We start from the raw sequence: 25,157 nt of genomic DNA, 5'->3' as shown, positions 1-25,157 counted from the left end.
GGGCAAAATAGGACCAAACTGCTCCCATTGGTACAGAGAATTAGAATTCATTAGGGAGAGGATCACTGAGGCAAGAGATAACCTAATAAAGAAGGGAGGAGGTTCCAAAAGGCCGACTCTCATTTTCACAATGATTGTACAACCTGCACAGTATGCCCATCAAGTGATTCTACATTAAAAAAAACAAACAACAAACAAAAACCCTTCAGTCTCCCAAAATACAGTGAGCACAGTTTTTAATGAGATAATCGGAAACAAAAACATTCATGATCTTGCATATTAATATTCACATCTGTGCATTTCAATATGCTAATTCACCCATGCTCCTTGCTGTTGGCCCAGAGCCCACATAAACATGATTATATATGCTGTATTTTATAGGTGGACCCGTATATCTTAAGACTAACCAGATTAGACTGGATTTGCACAACCTGGCCAAAGACTGAAGGAGCCCCTGCACAACTGTTTGGCAGACAAAGCAACTCTTTGGTCCCACTCAAATACTTCTAAGAGCCTTTTCCCAAGTCACAAAATGTTCTCAATGTATTGCTGATGGAAGCTGTGCATGTTGCATCACTTCACAATACAATTTCAAATCAGTTGTCCTTTTGAAATACATCATACATGTCTACTGCTTGCAAAGATTATTTGTCTTCTATTATTTGTAAAAACTCTGTAAATAATGTTGCCATTTCATATAAAACAGAGATTCACACTTTTGCAGGAGAGTATGTAGACAGAGGTGTCCCAAGGTTGTTTTAGCACCATTTCATAATGGCATTTTAAAATAACCTTTTCCTTATACATATTTAATATTTACAGATATCCATTTGTTTTTAAGATACTTTATTACATTTAAAGACTTACTAGTAAAAATTTCATCTTAAGATGTTTCAATTTTATCTAAAATACAAAGTGCAGACAGACTCAATCATGGCAGTGATTCAGCTGAAACTCCTGGTCTCAGTGACAGTTTCTTGAGTAACAGAAGAGGATTAAGTACCTAGCTTAAAAGCTGCTTTCAAATCAAGTAAACAAACTGGTCTGAGGCTCACCACACCTTTCTTACCAAGAGTGTCTAGCTGAAAGGCATAATGCAAAAGAAACACCTGTCAGAAAATTCAGTGGCAATACTTCTAGGCATCCCACCTCAAGCAGTTCCTAAGATGTTACGTTTACACTATATTTTACGCTAGTACTCTTTCCTACCACACTCACTAAAGGAAAAAAACTATCTGAAGCATAAGAGAAACAGAATAAGGAGGTATGATTACTAGGTGGACCAATATTATTTTTCAATGCTGACTTGTCAAAACAATCCAGCTTTGCTCCTTGGGGTCCTCCTGAATAAAATGTGCTGTCCCACTAAAAACATCTACCAGTTCCATCAACATCTTCCAGGGGCTGGTCAGCTCACCTTGTTACCAAATAAAATACATCAGTCCAGCCACTCTTCCTCCATAGCTCAATTCCTCTTAAGCCATCCCATCTCTTGTTTTTTCTCCAGTCCTCACTGAGGTGTCCATCATATCCACGTGCAGAGTGGGAGGGTAGCAGCACGCCATGCTTGCAGGGAAAAAGACCTTTACAAAATTGCTGTGAAATTAGTCCTAGTGCTGCACAGGTAGAGCTCAGACACCCAAAGACAGATCTCCATCAGAGTCACAACTCCTAGTGTATACTGAACCCAGAAAGAGAAACCAGGAGAATCACCTTGGACAAGACAACCTATGTTTTACCCACAAGCCCTGAGTCCCAGCAGAAAGGAAAACAATCAGAAATAAGTCTAATTTCTAGGAACAGGCAGCTCAAAACTACTTTGTAGGAGCTTCCAGCTACCAAAGAAAATGGACTTAACTGTGAAAGATTGTAAAAAGAATGAAGAGTAAGGTGCTTTATAAAGTTGAGACATGTAAGCAGTATAGTTTAAAGTACAAAAAGAAAGAGGAAACAGCAAGCAGATCTGTCACTAAGAAGTTTGGTGAACTTCTAACAAGAGACATAATTATACTTGGGACAAGAAGTGTTTAACAAAATAGTACAGGGAGATTCAGAATTAACTTTGGACAAAGCAAAGAGAATTTGGTGGCCAAAGAAAGGCACAGCCATCACACTGACCTATGGCAGTGCTCTGGTACTGTGAGGACAGATCTGAAGCAGCAGATGAAAGCGCATGTGAATCAGAGCCATGAAGGACAGCAGTGCCAAAATCCACATGAAATCAAAGAATACTCTGGAAAGACATTCAGTGCTGAAGTTTTTTCTATACTTCATCATAGAACCACACAATGGTTGTGGTTAGGAGGGCTCTCTGGCTCTCTTAACCCCTTTGCCAATGCAGGTTCACTCAGAGTAGGCCACACAGGATCACATCCATGTGGACTTTAAATGTGTCTAGAGGAGATATATGTCAGCATTGCTCTGCTCTTATCATGCCAAGCTGTTCCTGAAAGGGTCTCCCTCTACCCCTGCTCCTCTGAAAAATGTTGACTTTTTTAACCCCCAAATGGATGATTTGTGATTTAGACTGCAAAACTGTAAAACATGCAGAATGAAAGACTGGTGAAGGGCAAAATCCCGAGCTGAGCTGACATGTCAGTCCAAGTCAAATACACACTATTTGGTCTCTCATGGACTGTGAACTGCAGCTGTGTCATGGACCAAATCCTGAATAAAACTGTCAAATGTCCTAGCATGGGATAGCCAGACCAGTATTTTTGTGACCTTATTACAGATCTAAAGAAGAACCCTCAGATTTAACCCAGGTTCCATTTGAAGGAATCAGGGAGATAACACCTTGCATTAGAAAAAGTTGAATGGCAACTGTGAAGAACTTACAAAACCTCCACTAAATGTTTCATCTGGAAAATGACATTAATGGTGCTGCAGAAGCAAACATACCCAACAGAGAAAACAAAAGAAAAATGTGGGAAAAACCTCCCAAGGGAAAGCAGGCATGGGTGCATTGGTGGCAGGAGGGTAAGCACTGTCTCCCATGTGCCTGGCAAGAGTAACCACCAGGCTACGGTGCAGCAGCACCTCAACTCTGGGGGCTGCTTTGAGGGATGTTTGATATCTCAAGCATTGCACAGGACATCCCTGGGATTAACTCAAGGGTCAGGTCTCCATTTCTCCAGGGGGATACCTGGGGTGAGGCTCAAGGCTCATTTCCAAACGCAGCTCACAAATGCCAGAAAGGTCAGAGAGAGAAAACACTACTTTCTACCAAAACAACAAAAATTAGGTCAAATAGTAGAAAATATCAAATCCACTGTTTAATCTAAACCTAGTATTGCTGCAACAAATCTTTATCTGTTGGAAGAGCTTTCCTCAGTCTGTAGGAGATGGCCTGGATTGTTTACCAATCTTCACAGCATGTTTGGAGGTCAAATTGTATCACCTTTCATGTATGTTGTTTTCCGAGAACCACAGGAAAACAACACCCCCTTAGCAAGAGCTGATTTAGGTATTTGACTGTTTGCTTATCGGGTTAAGCCCTCAATTGACAAACCTTTCACACGGACTGAAGAGTACAAATTCCACTGGAAAAGAAGCAGGCTTAAATACAATTTTATTTAGCAAAATACTTGAAGCACCTGAGCTTATCTGGCCCTTTAAATTTCTAAAAATCTTAAACTTCTTGACAATGCATCTCATTGATACTGACTATCAGCAATTTGCCTTCAGCAAGTTTACTACAAAATCTGCTTCTGTGCTTCTGGAAACTAAAAATTACACTGCTAAATAAAGCCCCCAAAATCCCAAAATAGTACTGGAAAATGAATTTCTCAGAAAAAGAGGGAAAACTGTCTGATCTGAAATGTATGACTTCTGCTATCACAGCCATTGCTGTTAATGCCCAGTGATTAGGGTGAAATGTAATAAGGATTACAAATGGAGAATAGCTTATTAAGCAATTTATTTCTCCCTTTTACCAGGGCTGGAAAATTCCCTACAGTGTTCCCCTGAGCTTTCTGCCCAGGACATTTAAAGATTACTGCTAATGCAACTTTGAAAGATTATGCCTTAGTATAATAGATCAAATCAAGAAAATTAGTCTGGTTTTCTTCCTAAATTTTCTTTTAATGTCATCCTCCTTCTCCCTTTAACTGTTTTGCCTGAGACCACAATTTATCACTTTGATAACACAACAGTGGCACATAAAAAAGTGTTTTGAATGAAAAAGAAGGTGTGCCCCAGCTTCCAGTAACAAGAGTCTGTATAAAAACTATGAATGAAACATGCTTTTTTTTCTTTTTCTTTTTCTGGACTCTCATAGATTTTGCTAGTGCTAGTTGCGGGCTCCCTGCCCCATGTCCTGCTGCATGGAATACATTCTGGGACTTTTCATTTCCTTACAGATCTTTCTTCTCCTGGCACCCATCCTGTAATTGCTTGTAATTGCAGACTGAATGAGCTTACAAGACATTTTTGCAGCTCAAGTGCTCTTTTATGTTATATATTCCCTATTTGGGAATAAAGGAGAAATATATCTCTCTCTTAACCAAACACATCTCCAAAACCTATTTAAGAGGTTTTTTTAACAGTGAGGTTAAAGACTAGAGCAGATTGACATTGTCTGGAAAGACAGTTGTTGCTCAAATTTAACACTAATGTAAATTCACTGAGTTCAGAAGCAATACAACAGAGGTAAATAAAATCTTTTTATCCACACATATCTGAAAAACCACAGACTTCTTCAGACATTACCTGCCTTAAAAATAAAGTTGTATTTTTCACGGAAATAAATATTCAATGCAAAAATCAGTAGTATCATTACCACAGAAAGTATGAACTGACACTTCAGTGTTTTAACTCCATGTTTAGAAAATGACCAAGATGAACATGCAAGTTTAAAGAAAAATAAGTAGGCTGAAACTGTTAACAAGTGAAAATAGAAGTTTCCAGTGCCATCAGAGACATAATTTAATGCCCTCTGGTGTTAATGGAATTACTCCAATAGTTTCACAAAGACCGTTTTGAAGTCAAGAGGCCCAATAGCAGTGAAATAAAATTACTTTTGGTCTGGAAGAGCAGACTCAAAATCAAGAGTGGCAGTAGAGCCCCTTTCCTCCTTCTGCTCATTGCCCTGCACTGTGCAGTCAGTGCCTGCAGTACCAGCTGCTGAGCCTCAGCACTCCTCTGCAGAGAGCTGAGAGGCACCCAGGCAACACTGCCAAAGGGAGAAGGCCTAAAATAATAATATAACAATACCCCAAACACTTGCATTGTCATGACTAGGGTGACTTCCAAGACCTCCTCCACCACAGAATGGGAATGGCTTGAGATGCAAGCAGTAGCAAGGCCAGCTCACACAGAAAGAGGAAGAAATAAGTAAATAAAGACCAGAAACTGTGCCTAAAGGCTCTGGTGCTGACATCAGTAGCAAAATGACTTGGTTAGTGTAAGTTGTCTACACATATAGTATCATTTGTGTTTACCATATATAAAGGAAAATATCTATAAGCCAATGTTAGGTGAGGATCCAAGTAACAGAACTTACAATGCTTACAAAACTGTGGATAAAAATCATTGCTTAATAAAAATAGCATCCTTGTACTTCAGAATTAAACAATCCTGCTCCCGGTGCCATCAGGCACAGTTGTGTCCATCCGGCATCTCATATACATTCTTGACCAACTTCTCCTGTCCTCCATTTCTGTCATGATGGTCAAGAGGACAGCTCAGACTTCTTACCTTGATGGGAATCTAAAATTAATATTAAAACAGCCCCTTAGTGTTCAAACAGCCCCTCAGTGTTCATCAGTCTATTAGTTCATCAACAGTGGCAGTCTCCTTCCCATCCTGCAGAGCAATCTCATCTGGCTAATATGACATTTTAAATAAAGATACTTTTTTTAAATATGGAGGTACCAAAAAAAAAAAAAAACAAACAAACAACAAAAAACCTGTACTCACCTAATTTCCCTTCCAGATTTATTAGTGCTTTTAGCTTTCAAGCCAGCTTGAAGGTTTATGAGAACAATCTGCTGATGCATGCTACTGATATATCTCAAAAAGGTAGACCATAGCAACATCACTTCATATGCCCCTTCTGATTTTAGGCCCCTTCTGATTAGGTAAATCTGTTTAGTTTAGCAGTATGAAGAACAGGATCAAAGCCATAAGTGGTGTTTTTGTTTTATACAACAAATGTACTGAAATGCATTTCTTGCAGTGCTGTGTGTGCTGCTTGCCAGTGCTCTTCACTGCACATTTGTTCTTGAGTACCATCAGAGCAACACAGCCACTATTTTCCCCTGTAATTATTTCAAGCCAAATTCTTTCAGACAGATACAGCATAACATACTCTGCCTAAAACAACCTGCATAGGTGCTGAATTAATAACCTGTTTCAGTGAGATTATCTTTGGGCAATCTTCATCTCAAATTGTCAAGCAACTAGATGTTTCCTATAGGCTTTTGATCACAGGTCCAACACAAATGGGGGAGGTTGTGGCTTTCGCCTCCACAAAAACACTAGTAAGAGGAAATAGCAATATGCAGAAGACTGACTGTGTATATCCTGGCCACACAGAAACAGATGGATAGTGGAGGAAGGGATTCCAAAGCACAAAAGAGAGGAAAAAAAGTAATGAAAGATGACTGAAAAAATCTGGGAAAACAAACTTTATAATCTTGATGATCTCTTCTCCCAGTGTATCTCTTATCCAACTGCCACTGAGTATCCTATGTATTATGTCAGTGGTGCTAAACATTATTTATTACATCAATATTAAACGGTTGTCAAAATTCTCCTGGATGCCTTATTAATAAAATGCTGTATTTCTTTCCTGCTTATCTGCAGTGTTTTGGTAGTTTCCTCAGATTGGTGCTTTGTGCTAAGAGATTCTGAGCAGCAGTTAGCATGGGCGAGTCCACTATTTGCATACAAACAGCTTTATGCAGGCCTGAGCAACAGACACCAGAGAAAAATGTCCAATGTTTAAACACCAGTTACTCCCCCAGCTTTAATTTTTATCTTTCATCATCCTCCTCCCTTATTATTCAGTTAGCTGAGCAGAGCAGTGGGGCAGGCTGCTGGCAGCTTCCCTGGGCCTCCCTTGTGCAACCCAGCCCAGCCCCTAAGTCAGATCTGCTGGGACAGGACTCTGTCCCCACATGAGTTCTTTCACATGGGATTGCCAGGTATCAAAACAGACAGATAGAATAACTTGTGACAATTCAGGTGCAGGGATTAAAGTCCCTTATTATCACTTGCTAATATGCATAGGGTTCTCTCTTCCCAGGAGCTGCATGTTGGCAACCAGGAGCAGGTCAGAAGGAAGGACAGACTGAAGAAAGATAGGGCTCTGCAGACCACCATCTCCAAAGGGAGGAGGCCAGTTATAACATTGGAGAAAGCTACTGAGATGCTGTTCCCTGGGGTGAATTATTTTTCTTCTTCCACTGTGTGGTTTTAGTGACAGCACATATTCTGGCTGGTGACCAGTCACTAGTAGGGTTCCACAGGGTTCCATTTAGGGCCAGTTCTCTTCACTATCTTGATAAACAACTTGAATACAAGATTGAGAGGTAGTCTAAATTTGCTGATAATACTAAACTAGGGAGCTGTTAACTCCCTTAAAGTCAGACAGGCCCTGTAGAGAGACCTCAACCAATTAGAGAGCTGGGAAATCACCAAGTACATGGAGTTCAACAAGGTAAAGTGCTGGATTCTGCACCTGGGACAGAGAAACCCTGAAAATACAGACTGGGGAATGAGAATGCTGAAAAGCAGTGCCACGGGAAGGGACCAGGGGGTGCTGGTTGATGGCAGGTTGAACATGAGTCAGCAGTGCCCTGGCAGCCAGGAGGGGCAACTGCATCCTGGAGTGCAGCAGGCACAGCATGGCCAGGCAGGCAAGGGAGGGATTGTCCTGCTCTGCTCTGCACTGGGGCAGCCTCACCTCCAGGGCTGGGGGCAGTTTGGGTGCCACAGTGTAAGAATGATACAAAGCTGTTAGAGAGTGTCCAAGGGAGATGGGGAAGGGCCTTGAGGGAAAGCCGTATGAGAAGCAGCTGAGGTCATTTGGTCTGTTCCTCCTGGAGAAGACTGAGGGGAGACCTCATTGTGGTCTCAACTTCCTCATGAGGGGAAGTGGAGGGGCAGGCACTGATGTCTTCTCTGTGGTGACCAGTGACAGGACCTGAGGGAATGGCCTGAAGCTGTGTCAGAGGAGGTTTAGGTGGGATATGAGGAAAACAGTCTTCACCCAAAGGGTAGTTGGGCACTGGAACAGGCATCCCAGGGACATGGTCACAGCACCAACCTGACAGAGTTCAAGAAGTGTTTGGACCAGCACTCTCAGTGCCTCTCAAGAGGCACCTGATGTGACTCTTGCAGTGTCCTGTGCAATATCAGGAGCTGGACTTGATGATCCTTGTGGGTCCCTTCCAACTCAGGATATTCTGTGCTTCTATGCTGTAAGATATTAGTCATGTAAGTTTGACTTGTAGGCCAAACATCTGCAAGTGCCTCCAGAAAAACAGCACTGTGGGATGTGCTCAAGCAGTAGCAGAGTCTACTGCTTCATTGAGCTGCTGTTTATTAAGTTTTCAAAGATTTGGAACCATTCTCCTGTGGACTTTCTGGCTGTTTTCAGAGCACGCTTACTGCAAGCTGACTGATGCACCTGAAGCAATGAACCGTATGAGATGGTCAGGATTTTCACATTTCAAATGCTGAACTCCTAATGATACTTAAGAGATTCCTCTGTATCTAGTATCAAAAGGCATTGCTGTAGGCTGATTTTAGTGGAAATCAAGTCTTTCCAGATTCCTGGCTTTTGTCTGATTTTACTGATTCCTGGAATCAGTATGACTCTGATAAGAGTGGGAAAAACTCCTAGCAAGCTTCTTCTGCATAGATGTATGCAGCAGCAGGGGAAAAAGGTTTTCAGGAGACCAAGGGGCAAAAATCGGCCTGACTCAAGTTTAGCTAGTTTTTAGAGAACATGAAGCTACCCTAAAAATTTTCTGGTTTACCTCACTACCTGGAAAAATCTGTTAGCAAAGAACGTGGTGAGATCCCTGTTCACCTTTTTGAATGGCCCAGGTACCAGCTCAGGGAACATGAGACTTTCCTGCCTCGGCAGTTGTCAGCCATAAATGGGGTTATCTTCAAAGGTATCTAGGACACAATGAAAACCATAGGAATTGAGAGGATGCTGTTTTGGAAAGCAGTGTATTGCAGCAGACAAACATCATTTTCCCATACAGATGAAGACAGAGTATTGTTTTACATAACCAATAATTCTGCTGTCATTTTAGGGAAATTACTGGAAAAATTGGCATCTCCAGTACCAAGCTATTTTTAGGACCATTCAAGATCATTTCAAGACAAGTGACTGCTGAATTTGGAACAATCATCAAGAAACAGATAGCTATCAACATGGTTTATGCAGAGGTGATTCATGATCTGAAATATGTTCTCCTCTAGCTCATAATTTTTTCCACACATTTTTTTAACCTTTCCCTGCCCTCAGCTGATGGATGAATCATTATCTTCTGACAGAGCGATGTTAATTGAAGATTATTTGCTCCGGAACCTTTCCTTATAAGTAATATAAATCTGGGCTTTGTAAATTGTTCTCATGCCTTTGTAAGGTTTTATTTTATAAAGCTTCCTTAAGGACATTTTTGTACAACACACAATTTTTACTGTATAGAAGGCAGCCAAACCAGCAGACAAAGTGAACATCTTATTACCCAAACATATCTCCAAAAATATCAGTAGATTACACAAGAGACTCTCTGCTGATGCAGCTTTCCTCCTACATGATATGGCAGATGCCAAGAACTTTTGTAACCTTTCCCCTAAATAAGTCTGAAGGATAAGCAATGAAATGAGAAGACATGGTACCTACAGATGATGGTAAGCAGTGCTCATGGGCCTAGAAGCAAGAGGCCAAAAGGCATGGCCTGAGAACAAGTCAGAGCTGTGAACCACTCAATTACTCCTGCAGGATAAAAGCAAAGGTGCCTCCCTTGCCTGGCGTGTTTCATACACAGGCCAATTAGATCAACACTTGTTGCTTTGAGGATCTGGAAATTGCAGCTGTTGCACCTGCAGAGCACTCGGGCTGCTTCTAACCCGGCTTGTTGATGTTCAGCAGTGAGCAGCACAGCTGGGTGCTGGACATTATGACACAGGGGGTTTTAAATGACTGTTCTGACTTTAGAGCAAAAATAGCCTCAAGCTGCTTTAAATTAGATCCTAGCCAGACTGATATATTAAAAAAAAAAATCAAATAAACCCTCAAGGCTGCCCTCTAATGCCAGCATCAGAATTCTGCTCAAGCAGCCCTTCCATCTGGTAACATTTGCTGAGAACTTAATCGGGAGAGCTGAGCACTTTGCATCAATAACTAGAGCAAAGAACCACACATCCTACTTCTTAACTAGCAGATATTTGATCATTTTAGCACAGAGGGGGAAAAAAAAAAGAAAAATGGAGAGAGGTGTCTAGTGCTACTCACAAATTCAGCTAAACCATGACTTGAACCATATACTCTGTTTCTCAATAATTTATCTTTTATAATGCTTCCCATAGTCATTGTTTGGTTATGTTGAGGGTTTCTTTGAAAGAAGGGTGACTTGCTTATTATTGAAAGGCTGTATTTAAAATGCAGCAATGTTTTTATTTAGGCAAAAATTCTATTAATAGGCTTAGTCTAACCAAGATATATCAGTTTCTTAAGAATTGGGAAATATTAACTTAGGAGACAATATAAATGCCTAACAGCATTCTTGGATTGTATTAACTGTATTTTTAGAGCTGTATCAGCTGGTGTCCATGCTAGCAACATTTCATCATCTGGTGTAAATTCTGAGATCTGATGAATCAGGCACTGTTTCATAATACTGAATTTCATGCGTCTGAACACGCACAAAGTTTATTTTTAGCAATTTGATTAGAAAATAAAAGGCGAGTTAGAAACCTCAGGCGCTGGTGACGATCACTAGAGGGCAGTAGCCAACCCCTAATGTTCCCACAGTTTTCCACAAATCTTTGTAGGATTCCACAGGGGAGCGAGCGGAGCATCCTCCTCCCGGTGGCGATGCTCGTGTGATGGAAGAAAAGCCTGCCTGTTTGCCACGAGTGTTAACGCTGTTAGACATGAAGCTATTTTCTAAAAGTGCATGGTGACAAGTAATACAGGCAATGTAGTTTCTTTATCTAATGGTGCCTATCTTCAGAACCACAGATGGGCTGGGGAAGAAGAATTTGGATGTTCCCACCTTGCAAATGCCAGGACCAAACTGTGGGACTTATTCTCCACTCCCTCCTAGCTTGTCAGCCCCATGTGCCGTGGGGCACAGTGACATTCCAATCAGCATTTTATATGGATCTTCACATATTCATATAACAGTGCAGAAGTTAGTGCTTTTTATACCAATGCCATTTATATATTATTTTCATGTACATACGTATATTGGGTGAAACAATGCTAAATCAGTAGAATGGAGTAAGTGATTCCCATGCTTGTCACTGAGAAACTCTTCCCAGTTATCCTTTCTAGCAATGACACTTTCATGTTCTATTTTCCCCTGCCTATAACCAAACCAAATTTATTAGAAAAAGTGATACTAATGTTCAAAGCACCCCAACAGGCTGGGTGCCCAGACACACTCCTATCTGTGCCATCAAGAGGGTGGGATATGAATGTGAAGGAAGAATGGGACCTCAGACCATGCACAAGATGACATGTAAAGTAGTTTTCATGACGTGCTCATGACATGTAAAGTAGCTTTCCATCAAAATGGACGTGGCATTAAAGCCAGAGGGGACATGGGTACTTCTTCCCTGCCTGCTATAACTAATTTAAAAATGAGCCAGAGTAAATGAAAAATGGGTGGCACCATATCTAGCACTGAATACACTTTCTAATATTCCTAAAACTGTTATGTTTTGACTTAGAAAATCTAATTATAGTTGTGCTTTACATTTCCATTTCAGGATCAAGGATTTCATAAAAATTACTTTTCTATTCTAATGGTTATGCATAATGCAGAAATAACCAACCTTCTGACTAACCAGCTTGTTGTTATTGCTGACAATTTTAAGTTCCTGACTTTTCACTTATCTTAAGAGTTTGGAGGCTCATGACTTATGAATGCTAGGATTTCAATATGCTCTTAATTTTACCCAGAAAGGTAGAGTTGCAGAAATATTTGGTCACCATCTGCTATCCCTGTGTTAGATATACACAGTTTTGGCAGAAGAATGTCCCTACAAGGTATGATCAGGGCTCTGTTGTTCTCTCTCAGACATTAGATAGACATGCACTAAGAAAGAGTCAAAGAACAGGGCGAGCAGGGAATGATGCTTACCCAGAATACTTTGACAGCTTTTAAAGAAAGTGTTTGCATTTAACAGTCATGTTTTGTTTGTTTAGCAGAAGAGATCTCCCTCTGCTATCACCAAAGGTATACTTATGCAAGAAGTGGTCATTTTAAAGCCAGGACATGCAAGCAAGTGTAATACTTATTTTTGAGGAATTTGTGGGATCTTCACATGTTATCATAAGCTTTTGGAGCTCAGAAACAGGTGAGGGCTATTGGCAGTGTGCAAGACAAAGAACTTTACTTGAGGAAAGGCAACCTAAACTTTCCAGAAGCAGAACACTTTTCAGTGCTCAGTCAGAAGGGTAAGACTTTGACAGAACAAAAAGTCAGATTGCAATGGAAAGCCTTTAACTCTTGAAACATACCTTTTTGCAGCAGGAGACAGAACAGCGCCTCCAAGCTGCATCTTCCTCCCTTCCTGGCTGTATCCATCTCTCCTCTCTTTGAATAAAGGAGACAAGCAAGCCTCTAGGTAACTCAAAGCTGCTATGGGATACAGAGAAACAAATGCAGAGTCAGCCTTCAGCCAGAGAGATCACTCAGTACCTACAACAGAGAGCCAGCAGGAGGGCTGGCCACCCCACCTGCACAGCAATAATGAAGCTGCAAAAGGAAGTGGATGGGACTGCAGTTCTTGTCTAGAAGGCAGGCAGACTCTGCAGGAACCCTGAGGCATCAGTCCCTCTCTCTTTTTTATTTCACAGCATAAACTTTATATTATCTGTCTTCACAAAGTCTCTGAGATTTTAGACTGATGCTGCTTGCCATATCCTCACACTGGATTAACCTCACAAAAGCCAGCCACAAGTGCAGCATACAGGACCATTGATATCATCTCCTTGTTATACAGGGGAACCTTAAACCTAAAAAGCTTGGCACAGCCTGTGCATAATGCAGCATCCTAATTCTCTGATTTAGCAACAAGGGCACATTTCAGAAATAATTCTCTAGAAGCCAATGTAGCAGGGACTGGCGTTTGGTCCACTCAATCTCTGGGGAATCAGAGCAAAGCTGGGCAGAACCAAAGAATACTGCTTTGCTGAAAAGTCCTATAAGTCCCCAGTCCACTCAATAAGCTCAGTACTGAGGGTTCATAATAATAAGATGCTTGAACTATGGCATTACTAAATTAATAGGCTTTGCAGAGTCCATAAATCTCTCACAGGGGTCCCCTTTTCCACTTCAGCTAGAAAGAAAGTAATGGTTAGGAGTTACAAAGGACTCTAGAGGGAATTAAGCTCTGAAGTCCTATTGAATTAGCATTGTTTACAAAGCAGTCATAAGTATAATGGATGTTAATGAGTCTTTAATGGGCCAAGTTGCAATACAACACGTGGTGAAGTACAATTAACAGAAAGACTGTGCTTCCCTCCCATTTATTCTGCTTGACACAGGTGTAGAAACCCTGAATCTAAATTAATTGTCCTGTTGAGAACAGAGTAAAAGAGCTCAAGCTGCTGTGTAGAGTAAGAAAAAATACATTTCTTCTATGCCAAACCAAAGTGGGGCTGAATTACACCGAAACTAAATGCTCACACAGGAAGTGCACAGAACTTGGTTGAGGTTGGCAGACATCTCTGGAGGTCATCTGGTCCAGCCTCCCTGCTCAAGCACGGACACCTAGAGGCAGTTGCCCAGGATCACATCCAGAACGCACAGTCTCTGTGGGCAACTTGTGTCAGTGATTAACCATCCTCACAGCAGAAGAGTTGTTTTCTATTACAGACAGAAACTCCTGTGTTTCTGTTTGTGCATATTGCCTCTGCTCCCATGACTAAGAACCACTGAAAACAGTCTGGCTCCAACTTCTTTACAGCTTTCTTTCAGGTATTTGAACACAGTGGTAAACTTTTCCTGAGCCTTTTCTTCCTTATGCTGAGCACTGTCAGCTCCTTCAGCCTCTCCTCCTACATGAGGTGCTCCAATCCCCTTATCATCCTCATGGCCCTTTCCTGGAGCCCCTTCAGTGTGGCCATCTCTCTCTTGTACTAAAGAGCCCAGAACTGGATCCAGAACTCCAGATGTGGACTCCCCCAGTGCTGAGTCAAGGGGCAGGGTCACCTCCCACAGCTTGCTGGCAATAATCCTCCTAATGCCCCCCAGGACACCACTGGCCTTCTTGGGGCACACAACTGGCTCATGTTCAACTTGATGTCCACAAGGACCCCCAGGCCTCCCTCCACAGATCTGCTTTCCAGTCAATCAGCCCTCCAGCAGGTACTGGCGCAGGGGGTTGTTTCTTCCCAGGTGCAGGACTTTGGTTTCCCTTTGCTGAATTTCATGTCATTCCTCACAGCCCATTTCATCAGCCTGTTGAGACCCTTCTGGATGACGGAATGATTCTCTGGTGTATCAGCTGCTCCTCACAGTTTTGTGTCATCTGTGAACTTGCTGAGGGTATGTTCCAGATCATTAATGAGGATGTTAAACATGCCTAGACCAAATTCTGAACCCCAGGGTACACCAGGAGTTCTAGACACTAGATTTTGTGCCACGGATCATCCCTCTCTGAACTGGGCAATTCAGCCAGTTTAAGTTCTGCTCATCCAGCCTGCACATCATGGGCTTCTCTTCAAGGATGTTACAGGAGACAATATCAAAAGCCAAGCAGACCACAGAATCATAGAATAGCTTGGGGATCTTAAAGATGATCACCTTGTTCTAACCCTCCTGCTGTGGTCAGGGACACCTTCCACTAGACCAAGTTGGTCAGAGCCTCATCCAATCCGGCCTTCAACACTTCCAGGGATGAGGCATCCACAAATTCTCTGAGCAGCCTGTTCCAGTGCCACCGTCACAGTAAAGAATTTCTTTCAAATAACTAATGTAAACCTACTTTATTTCAGTTTAAAGCCTCTACCCCATGTACTGTCACTATGTCCCCCTGTAAAAAGTCCCTCTCCATTTTCCTGTTAGGTTCTTTTCTGGTACAGAAAAGCTGTAATAAGGTCACCCTGAAGCCTTCTCTTCTTCAGAGTATCCACTGCTCTTTCCTTATCCACCAAGCAAGTCACTTCATCACAGAAGATTATTGGGTGGATTAAGTATAACTTCACCTCTGTAAAGCCAGAGCAAAAGTTTTTACACTTGTTTGGTTTTAGTTTTTACTAAGACTGGAGAGGAGGGGCTAGACATTTTTCAGCATTTGACATGTCATTGCAGAAAAAGTCCTTGTATTTTCTGCCTTTATTTGTGCCAGTCACTAATCTAGCTATTTAGCTATTTAGAACACCTTGGTCACAAGCAATTTAATGTACACCTCCCCACTGATTCATGATTACCTAAATCCCACTGAAATTAATTTTAGCACTCTGTTCTCATTCTGACAGGCTGTCATTTAAAGAGCAACATATTCTGTCTCAATAGTGAGGTGGCTGAGAAGATAGCTGTCATTGGGAAAACTGCAAACATCTATCCACTGTCTTGGGGGGACTCACCTTGTACAAACACGCAGTGAACAGTTTTAAGTTTTGCCATGTACACACATTTGATGGACAAAAGCTCTATCAGGTCTTCTGTTGATGTAAATCAGCCCCTGTAAATGGCTATAACATATATAACTACACCTGATTTTAATCAGTGAAACATTTTACCCAATGTAATTCTGAATACATTAGCTACACTACATATAAATCTAGACATAAGCTTAAAATCTTGTATGTGGGAAAAAAGTCAACAAAGGAGATATTACAAAGGACAGGAATGTATGAAAATTACTTTCAAGCAATCTGTACTCAAAAAAGTTTGCACAAAGAGTAACCTAAAAGTAATCCATATCGGAGTTTACATTCCTGAAAAGCTCTTAATCATGAAGAACAGAGTATGTTATATTGAAATTACACCACAAAACATACTTGCAGTGAGCTGTGCCTCCTCAGACATGGAATTTGACAATCACATAGCAGCACTCAGGAGCACTACTGACCTGGAAGCCCTGTCTTCCATCACAGAGATACTTGACTACTTCCTGTGACAAAGATCAAAGTTTTAGAGTTTCTAGGATTAAAGTTTGGCTTATGGGCTTATTACCATATCTCACAGAATGAGAAGAACATCATCTCCTGCAGCACAAACAGCACCTCTTTGAGCACTCTAGGATTTTGAGGAGAGCCCTCTGAATCTACCCAACAATACAAGAGACTCATAAGAATGGCTTCTTCTGTGAAGGACCATATTGACATGGAGTCCCAAGACCTGTCATGTTATCACCTCCCCCCTGCTGACGCCACTATTCGTGGCAGGTGAGCAAACAGAGGAGCGTGGTCCTTCCATTAGGAAGGAAGACACGGACGTGGAGTACAGCTGGAACAAACAGTATCATTGAGGTAAGGAATATCTCTGCACCTGAGGAGCAGGACATGGACCAAGCATGCACAGAGGCAGAGTGCATTAGGAGCTATGAAAAGACTGGAAACTTGCTAACCTAGCCTAGCCTCGCTCAGAGTGCAAGAGTAAACTAACTCACAGCAAAAGCTGGCACCACGAGATGAACAATATACAGCTGAGGGTTAAGCCCCTAAACAAAATGCTTTCTCTTCAGTGGAGTTCACTGCTTCTTTCCAGATGCAGGATTGCCAAGTAATGAAGCTATCACTTCTGTAAGTAGGACCTTTTGCACCTTGTGTGTTCTCCCATTCCCTAGCAGCCATGAGATCACCCAGAAGTGTGAATGCCTCTCCACATTACACAGCAGGATCTCCAGTATGGGGCTGAACCATGCTGGCAGGGCCAACCCCAGCCCTAGCCAAACAAGGACTTTGCACTTGATTCACCAGTTGCATGGACAGCTCTTTCCATGGGAGACTAGTTATCTGATTTCTTGCTTGCACACAGCGACAATTATTGCCAAACCTAATGTCCAGTTTTGATTACTTGGTGAAGTAATTGCAGGTAACCTCAACATTACATAGGAATCAAAAAAGAAAAGAGAGGGTGAAGAAACAGAGGGAAGACGATCTGTTTTCACAAAAAGGCAAACCTAGATGCCAATTCAAAGCAGCTTGACGACTTCCAGAGGATCCCCACCTCCCTGTCAGAGCCCATGTCTGGCACATGTCGGCAGCGCCAGTGGCCACGGCACAGGGGCCACACGCCGCTGAGACGCGGCACCCTTGCGCCCCTCGGCAGCGACCCGGGGGACTGAGCCGGGCCGCTCCCTCGGGGCGCAGCCCCGCCAGGCGGGGACCCCCGGGCCGGCCGCGGGGAGGGGGAGAGAGCTGCAGGGCGAGCCATGCGGTGCTGGCCCTGCCGCCCATCCTCCTGCAGCCTCCGGAGCGAGGGCGAGCTCCTCCCGCTCCGCGTGCAGCGGGCAGGGCTTTGCGCCCCGGCCGCCGGCCAGCCCCTTGCCTGGGGAGAGGGCTGCGGCCCGCGGGGCTCCTGGGCGACGGGCGACAACCGCTGGAGAGTGATGGGGACGCGGGTGTCCGCCGTGGGTTGCCAAAGAGCCGTGCACGCGTGTCCCGCAAGGAGAGCCAACAGTCGCTCGAGGGAAACTAAAAAATAAAAAATACTCAAAGCTGAGTATTCTCTTCTCCTGGCTTCCCTACAAGGGTGGCAGTCCGACAGCAGCAATGTCGGGTGATCTCTTTCTGGCCTCAGCTCCGCCGAAGCCCTCCGAGGACGAGGCCTCGGTACACACGGGGATGCCACGGCCACCCCGCGCCCCCCGCCGCTGACCCGGGCAGCCCGGCCCGCGGGGGAACCAACGAGGGGAACAGCCAGCGAGCAAATAAACAACTTCCCTCGTGTAAGAAGTTGCCTTGCAGGTGCCTGCAGCTGGCGGTTAACACAGACAGTAAGAGGATCAACTCCATCTCCGCCAGTGCAGCAAAAAGAGGAGGAAAAAAAATAAAAGCCCCCTCATTTGCTATTCAGAACTTAGTTAATTTGGATGATAACGGTTAGTGTTTAATCCCATTGTACGAGAATGAATATACTGAAACCTACAAGGCTCCTGGAAGAATAATGCGGCCGGCGGCATGGCACGCAGGGGTGCCCAGGCGGGCAGCCGGCCTTGCCCGCTCCGTCCCGCCGACCGGGGTAGACGCGCCCCGGGGCCACCACCGCCTCCTCCCGCCGAGTCGTTCGGCGCTCCCGACCGGCCCGGAGAGGTGGGAACCGTCCCGGGACAGTGGGGCGAGGGCCGGCACCTCGCCTATCCTCCGGCCGCTTCTGGGGAAAACGAACGGGCGAGAGCGGCGGTGCCACCCGCCGTGCTCACCCGGGCACATGTGGTAGGGATGGTTTCCCCATTTTAAATCGCAAAGGGAAAAGGGTGGAAAAACGCGGAATACGGGAGAGGACGTGGGAGTTTGCGAGAGAACAACTGCCCGAGCTCACATGGCGGGGATATGGCTGTTTACCGCAGCCCTGCCCGGGGCTCGCTGGCGTCGCCCGTGAGGGCACAGCCAGGCTCCGGGCGGCCCCGCCGCCGGCCCGGTGGCTCTCGGCTTTTCCCTCCCCCTCGGGGGTGGTGGAGCCCCGCGGCAGAGCCGGGCCCGGGGGCTGTGGCGGAGCCGGGGGGGGTTAGACGGGCGGGCGGCCCCGCGGTCCGTGCCGGGCTCGGAGGCGCACCGCCGGCCGTGGAGAGGCCCGGGGGGGCCGCGCCCGCCGCCGCGCTGTCGGGGGGGCGGCGGGCGGCGGGGGCGGGCGGCCCCCCCGGCGCGGCGGGGCGGCCCCGGCGGGGGCGGTGCGGGGCGGTGCGGGGCTGTGCGGGGCGGGCCGGGGGCTCGGTGCGCTCGCCAGGCGAGGAGCGCGGCTGCCCGGGCGGAGGGCCGCGGAGAGGAAAGCTAACAATGCTGTGAAAATATGTTTGCAGAAAATAGACAATTGTTGGATTAAACGTATTCAAGTATGAAATAATGCCTTTTTGTGTAAAAAACCTCAGCAATGTGAGCGTACAAAAGTTCCCCTGTGGCAGTTACTTGCTCCCTTTGTGAGCTTTGCGCTCCGGCGTCTCCACTTGGCGCGTTTAACTCGGAGCCCCCCTTTAAACGCGATTGTTTCTTTCTTTTTAATGACATTTACCGGATCAAAACATGCTGTTAATTCGATCAGAAAGCTTTACCCTCCTTAACAATGCCACAATAATTTCTCCTGAAGTTTGTTAAATTGACCAAAATTAGGCAAATGAATAGGGGGTCTGTCGGCGATCCCGCTCGCAGGTGACACCGAATAATGCACTCTCGGACCAGCTGCGATCCCCTCTTTATTTGCCCCTCTTTTCTTTGACCCGCATTATTAAAATTTAGGCCCAATGAAACTATTCATACTTTTCAATGGGACATTTTCCTATAGGATAATAGGCTACAAATTGAGCCTCTCCAAAGGAGAGGGGGAGAGCAGGGGGGGTAAAACAACAACGCACAGACGCGCACACCACACAAAAAAGGAGCGTCGTGTGCCAAAGGCTGGCGAGAGCCTCCCCGGGCCGACGGAAAAAGAAAAGGGGGGGGTGATGGGGGGGGGGATATCGTGTGCCAGCCCCCCGGTCCCACACCTGCCGGGGTGTCCCCGGCGCATAAAGCGGTGTAAACAAAAAAATCCTCGCTGCCATCTCTTATAAAGATGGACGTGTCACCAAGTCGTGTGAGAAAAGCCTGAGAACAAACGGGGCCACTCCGTCTCCAAGGGTTCTCCCTTGAACTGGGCGGAACAGCCTATTAAGGGCTTACTTAATTACTTTAATGACTCTGGACAGGCTTTAAAATGCAGTCAGCTCCGGGGCTAAGGGGAGGGGTAGGGGGTGCGGGGGATTTGAAGACTGGCGGCGGGGACGGGGCCGGGGATGTGGCGAGCGGGGCGCAGGGCGCGATACCGCGTCCTGCGCCCCGCTCGCCGCATCCCCGGCCCCATCCCCGCCGCTATTGTGGGACAGTCACGTGTGTCCCCGAGGTCCACGTGGGGCGACACAGCTGGGCCGCCCCCGGCTGCGTGGACGGGGGCGAGGAGGGGGAGAAAGGAAGAAGAGAGAAGAAAAAAAGCCCCTCATCCCCTCGCCCCCTTCCACCCTGATCTTTAATGCATACACTCCCTCGGCGCCGCTCTCCCGTAATCCTATGGGATCAGCGGGCCCGTGGAGGCCCCCCGGGGTCCCCCCCAAGTAGTGATGGCTTTATAAGGGGGCCGGAGAGAGAGGGGATGCAGAGCCCACCATGGCCTCCAAGCTCAAGGAGCGGAGGGTGAGTCGTCGCCCGCCTTGCGCGCACGGGTCTGCGGGGCCGCCAAGCGGGCCTAGCCCCGAGCCCTTCGCGGCCTTCCCCTTTGAAAAGCCCCCCACAAAAAACAACCACAGCTCCCTCACAAAAACAGGCTGCCCTGCCAGGGCCGTCCGCGCAGTCGGGGAGCCACCAGGGCCGCGCGGAGAGGACCGGCCACCGGAGCATCATCATCCTCCCCGAGACCGCGTCGCGCCCGGCACCGCTGCTCAGAGCGGGGTTGGGGACTGCCTTCCCTGGAGGGGTCGAGACCGGGGCCGGGGGCAGCTGTCACAGCGAGACTGGATCCATCTGTTTTCTCTTCCCCCACTAACGCGCCCCATATATTTTGCAGAGGACGCCGGTTTCCCACAAAGTGATTGAGAAGCGGAGGAGGGACCGCATCAACCGCTGCCTCACCGAGCTAGGGAAGACGGTGCCCATGGCTCTGGCCAAGCAGGTAGGCCGGGGGGAGCAGCCCCTACGCCCTTTTCTCCCCGGTGCGCCGCGATATCCCCCCCGATACGGCGGGGCTAGAGGGCAGCCCAGTGGAACGCAGAGCAGTCTCAGGGGAGAGGTGATGCCCACCTGCCCTGCCCATTGCAGAGCTCGGGGAAGCTGGAGAAAGCGGAGATCCTGGAGATGACGGTGCAGTACCTGCGGGCCCTGCACTCGGCGGACTTTCCCCGCGGCCGGGAGAAGGGTAGGTGGGCGGGAGTGACCTCCCGCGGCCCCCGCCGGCTCACTCGGGGTGTGGAGGCGGCTTTCCCTGCTCCTCTCCCGGCCAGACCCTGAGGAGCTCGATTCCCTTCCCTTTCCTTTCCAGCAGAGCTGCTCTCCGAGTTCGCCAATTACTTCCACTACGGCTACCACGAGTGCATGAAGAACCTGGTCCACTACCTGACAACGGTGGAGAGGATGGAGACCAAAGACACCAAGTACGCCCGCATCCTGGCCTTTCTCCAGTCCAAAGCACGCTTCGTTACTGAGCCTCTCTTCACGTCCCTGGGCTCCCTCCCGGAGCCGGACTTTTCCTACCCGCTGCATCCTGGGCCCGATTGCCCAGGGCACGTCCACAGTCCCGCCGAGGGCGTGCTCCAGCCGCCCTCGGGGGGGCCATTCCCCTGGCACGGCGCCGCCCGCAACCCCGCCCTGCCCTACCACTTGCCCAGCGCCGCCGTACCCCTCGCCAGCCCCGGCCAGCAGCGCAGCACTTTCCTCTCATCCGTGCAGGGGCTGGACCGCCACTACCTCAACCTCCTCGGCCATTCCCACCCCAACGCGTTCGGGCTGCCCCCGGGCCAGCACCCCTCCATGCTATAGAGACTCGTCCCGCCTGAAAGAACACCTATTTATGACCGCGGACACTGCGGGTTACACCCGGGCGCACGGGGAGGCTGCCGGGGGCAGGGAGATGCGCAGGGGTCCCGGATGGCGAGGAGGAGCCCCCGGGGGCCCAGATCTGCCCCCGCCCGCCCTCTCCGAGGGCCTGAAGCTGCCCCCACCCGCTCGCCTTCCCACCTCGGGGTCCAGTGCCTGTACAAGTGATGCCTTGGAATAAAAGTTTATACCCGCCGCTGCTTTTTGTTTCCGTGAGGGAGCTTCCTCGGGTGGCGGTGGGAGTCTCCCCACGCAGCCACCAGGGCAAAGAAACGAGCGAGACGTGGTCAGCGAGGGCCAGGGAGCTTGCTGCACGCACCGGCCGTGGCCGGCGCTCCGGGCAGGCGGGGCAGGACGTGACGGGCCGGGTGTCGGTGCCGCCCGGAGTCTGCTCGCAGGCTGTCACCGGGGGCTGGGAGGGAGTCCCGGCGTACGCCGGAGGTGGCGGATGCAGCCCTCGCCCGCAAGCCCTGCGGGTGCTGCCCTCCCACGCGCCCGTGGAGGGAGGCTCCAGGGGCACGTGTCAGAACCGCGTCTCCCCTGTGCTCTGTCAGAGAATTTCTCCGCTGCGCAGCTCGTTCAGAGGAGGATGAATAATGGTGAAGGCACAGGACGGGGCGGGGAGGGCAGGCGCTGAGAATAAAACCAATGGAAGCTCCGGGAGCGAGTCCCTCCAGCCTCGCCGCTGGCGCGGAGCCGCGCACGGCTCCCTCCCGCCGGGGCAATTCCAGCCCCGCCTGAACCGAGCGTCCCGGGTGTTCCATAGCCCCCGGAAACCGGGCAGCCCGGCCATGCCCGGCGGGGCCGGAGCCGTCGAGGGGTAAATTAACTTATTCCAGTTGGGTGGGGAGGCTTTGAGGAGATTTGACCTGGACTGTTTGCCCAGGTCGCGGAATGGGCTGACCCGCAATTTGTAAACCAACCCGACCCTTTATTCGGAGACAGACAAAAAGATCTTCATTACAATGAGTAAAAAGTGGAATGTGTATCTTCCATTTAACCTGTAAATACAGGAAAAGCTCCTATCCCAGATTAATGGGGAAAAGGTCACATGGCGGGATGGTGAGGAGTCAGCTAGGGAGGAGAGAAAAACACCCCCATTTCCTCGGGACACCCTTAGGATGGTAAATCCAGAGGGAACTTCTCTTTCGGTCAGTGTACACAGAAATACGGACTCAACCAAACACATTCAGCAGCAGGAATGGCTGGTGCCTATTATGAAAACAAATGTCCAACACTCATTTTTATCAGCACTGGGTGCAGAATATGGTCAAAATGCTATATGACATATTCTGTGAGCTTTAAGCTCTTGTGATCCCACTTTGTGCCTGAAGCATTAAAGATAGGGCATTTCCCTGAAAATATAAATATATTCAGCATTTTGGTCCCTGTTAACCAAATTAAACAAAACTTTCCTTTGCTAAGTAGATTTTCTCTGTGGGATTAGCAGAGGGCCACCATGGTAAAAACTGGGGTCATTTGCATATAATTTTGCGAACTCGCACTGGTCCATGACAGTCTTTGTCTCTCCAATGTTGCTATCCTGCATTTTTTTCTTTCTTTTTTTTTTTTTCCCTTTTCATTTTCATTTAGCTGTGGAGGATAAACCCCTCTTTGGCTTTACAATGACTTTAGGATAAAAGTTTCCCCTCCCTCCACTCTTTCAGGGCTCTGAGCTCACCCTCCTGCTTTTGGCCCCAAAATTATTTTGGAATTTGCTAAAGTCAGCTGTAGCAGGCATGGGAGCTGAGCTGCCTTCCCAGCTCAGACCCACACCTGCACACCATGCTCTGTGCACACAGGTGGGTCAGCATGGGCAGTGGGGTACAGAGCTCCCTTGGGACAGGCATCCCCTGTCTTTTGACAGAGGTTCAGCTCATTTGTCTTGATTTTATTTTGCATTTCTGTGCCTATCAGACAGAGACTTTTAGCCTTTTTTCCCCCTGGGATTTATTTTAGCTCTGCCATGAGCATCACCTTCCAACCTTGCTGGGAGCAGGTGGGAGCTGGATGACCCCTGTGCTGGGCCTGATCAAGGCTGTACCTGGTCTCAGGTAGGGCGCCTCTCTGGGCTGGCAATGCTCATTGTCTGGCATAGGAGTAACCTTTACTGCTGTCCAGGAGCAGCTAGCACAGGGAATGAATAGAGAGGAGCTGTTTCTGAAAATAAACTACTTTAATTCCCAAAGCCGTCAAAATACTAGATTCTGTGTTATGAACCTGCTTGGCTAAAAATCTTAATGGTGAATGATTTGCTCTATCATGTCCTATTCCTTTCCTTCAGCTAGCATCTTTCTCATTCCTAGACCTTCACATCTCTTTTGCCACAGTTTGCCTTGCCTTCCTTTGCCATGCCTTTAATACCCTCTTTTCCACCTCCTGCTATTGGAATTCCTCTCTTTTCCTCACACATTCCACGTCCTACATGTACTGCAATTCTTCTCGCCCCAGAAAATAGTTGTACAGCATGGTCACACCTCAGTAATTTCTTTATGTTGAGAGCAAATAATCATGTTGGGATCAAAGGACAGCAAAATGTAAGTTTACAGTTCTGTATCTGATACTGACTCTCTCTTGCTATTTACTCAGACAGTAGAAAAGTTTATGTTGATCTTCGGAATATTGCATTACTGAAAACATCTCCAACTCCCTAATTCATCCCAAGGATTTATTTGCATTATTATTTAAATAAAACATCACCAATTAGATCAAAGGGAAACAAGTAGCCTGTGCATAAACTCTCCATCTTAAAGCTTTATGTTTTCAATAGGAAACAGGCAAAACCTGGAGGAAATTCGACTGTATCACTTTTCCTATTTAAATAAGTAAAAAATGTTTATGGACTTTGAGCGTATATAACACAGACCAGAACTCTTCTTTCTTCCCATGGTTTTACACTAGTCTGAATGCATTATTCAAAGACCTAGGGACTTTGCTGGTAGTACCACACTGTGGAGTTTCCAGCCTTGGAAAAAAGAGCCGATGCCACTGAACAAAGTCCCCAAATTCAGGACAACACAGTCATTCTTGGGGCATCTCATCAATCAGGTCAGTAGCTAACTAGAAAAGAGTATTTTTATTGTACTTTGGGTCCGTGACCACAAAGAGCTGCATCATTACACCTATAGGGACTGAGCCATGAGTTTAAAAGAAACAACTGCCGGAAAGAGAAGGAACTGCACCAACAAAGGCTTTTAATTACAGATCTGTTCCAGTAGAGATACACACAATA

General features: G+C 46.8%; 1 protein-coding gene across 2 annotated transcripts; it reads left to right on the top strand.

Annotated features, from left to right (window-relative positions):
- The first annotated feature begins 20,503 nt into the window (after positions 1 to 20,503).
- On the top strand, positions 20,504 to 21,964 carry HELT (helt bHLH transcription factor). Of its 2 annotated transcripts, none has more exons than XM_064712261.1 (4): positions 20,504 to 20,530; positions 20,901 to 21,005; positions 21,152 to 21,248; positions 21,375 to 21,964. In XM_064712261.1, exons 1-4 carry the CDS (start codon positions 20,504 to 20,506, stop codon positions 21,866 to 21,868), a joined length of 723 nt encoding a protein of 240 aa, XP_064568331.1. In that variant the 3' UTR covers positions 21,869 to 21,964. The 2 variants fall into 2 exon arrangements, with proteins under 2 accessions (XP_064568331.1, XP_064568332.1); XM_064712262.1 differs by having other exon boundaries at positions 21,372 to 21,964.
- Positions 21,965 to 25,157: the final 3,193 nt, after the last annotated feature.

Source organism: Zonotrichia leucophrys, chromosome 4 (genome assembly GCF_028769735.1).
Source record: "Zonotrichia leucophrys gambelii isolate GWCS_2022_RI chromosome 4, RI_Zleu_2.0, whole genome shotgun sequence".
NCBI lineage: Eukaryota > Metazoa > Chordata > Aves > Passeriformes > Passerellidae > Zonotrichia > Zonotrichia leucophrys.
Note: the sequence above shows the minus strand (reverse complement) of the source record. Positions and strands in the feature narration are given on the sequence as shown.

Bases quoted from the DNA above. Each gene is read 5' to 3' on its own strand.
- HELT (XM_064712262.1), top strand. From the start codon at position 20,504: ATGGCCTCCAAGCTCAAGGAGCGGAGG. The intron at 20,531-20,900 runs GTGAGTCGTCGC...TATATTTTGCAG, and splicing joins CCAAGCTCAAGGAGCGGAGG to AGGACGCCGGTTTCCCACAA. The intron at 21,006-21,151 runs GTAGGCCGGGGG...TGCCCATTGCAG, and splicing joins CCATGGCTCTGGCCAAGCAG to AGCTCGGGGAAGCTGGAGAA.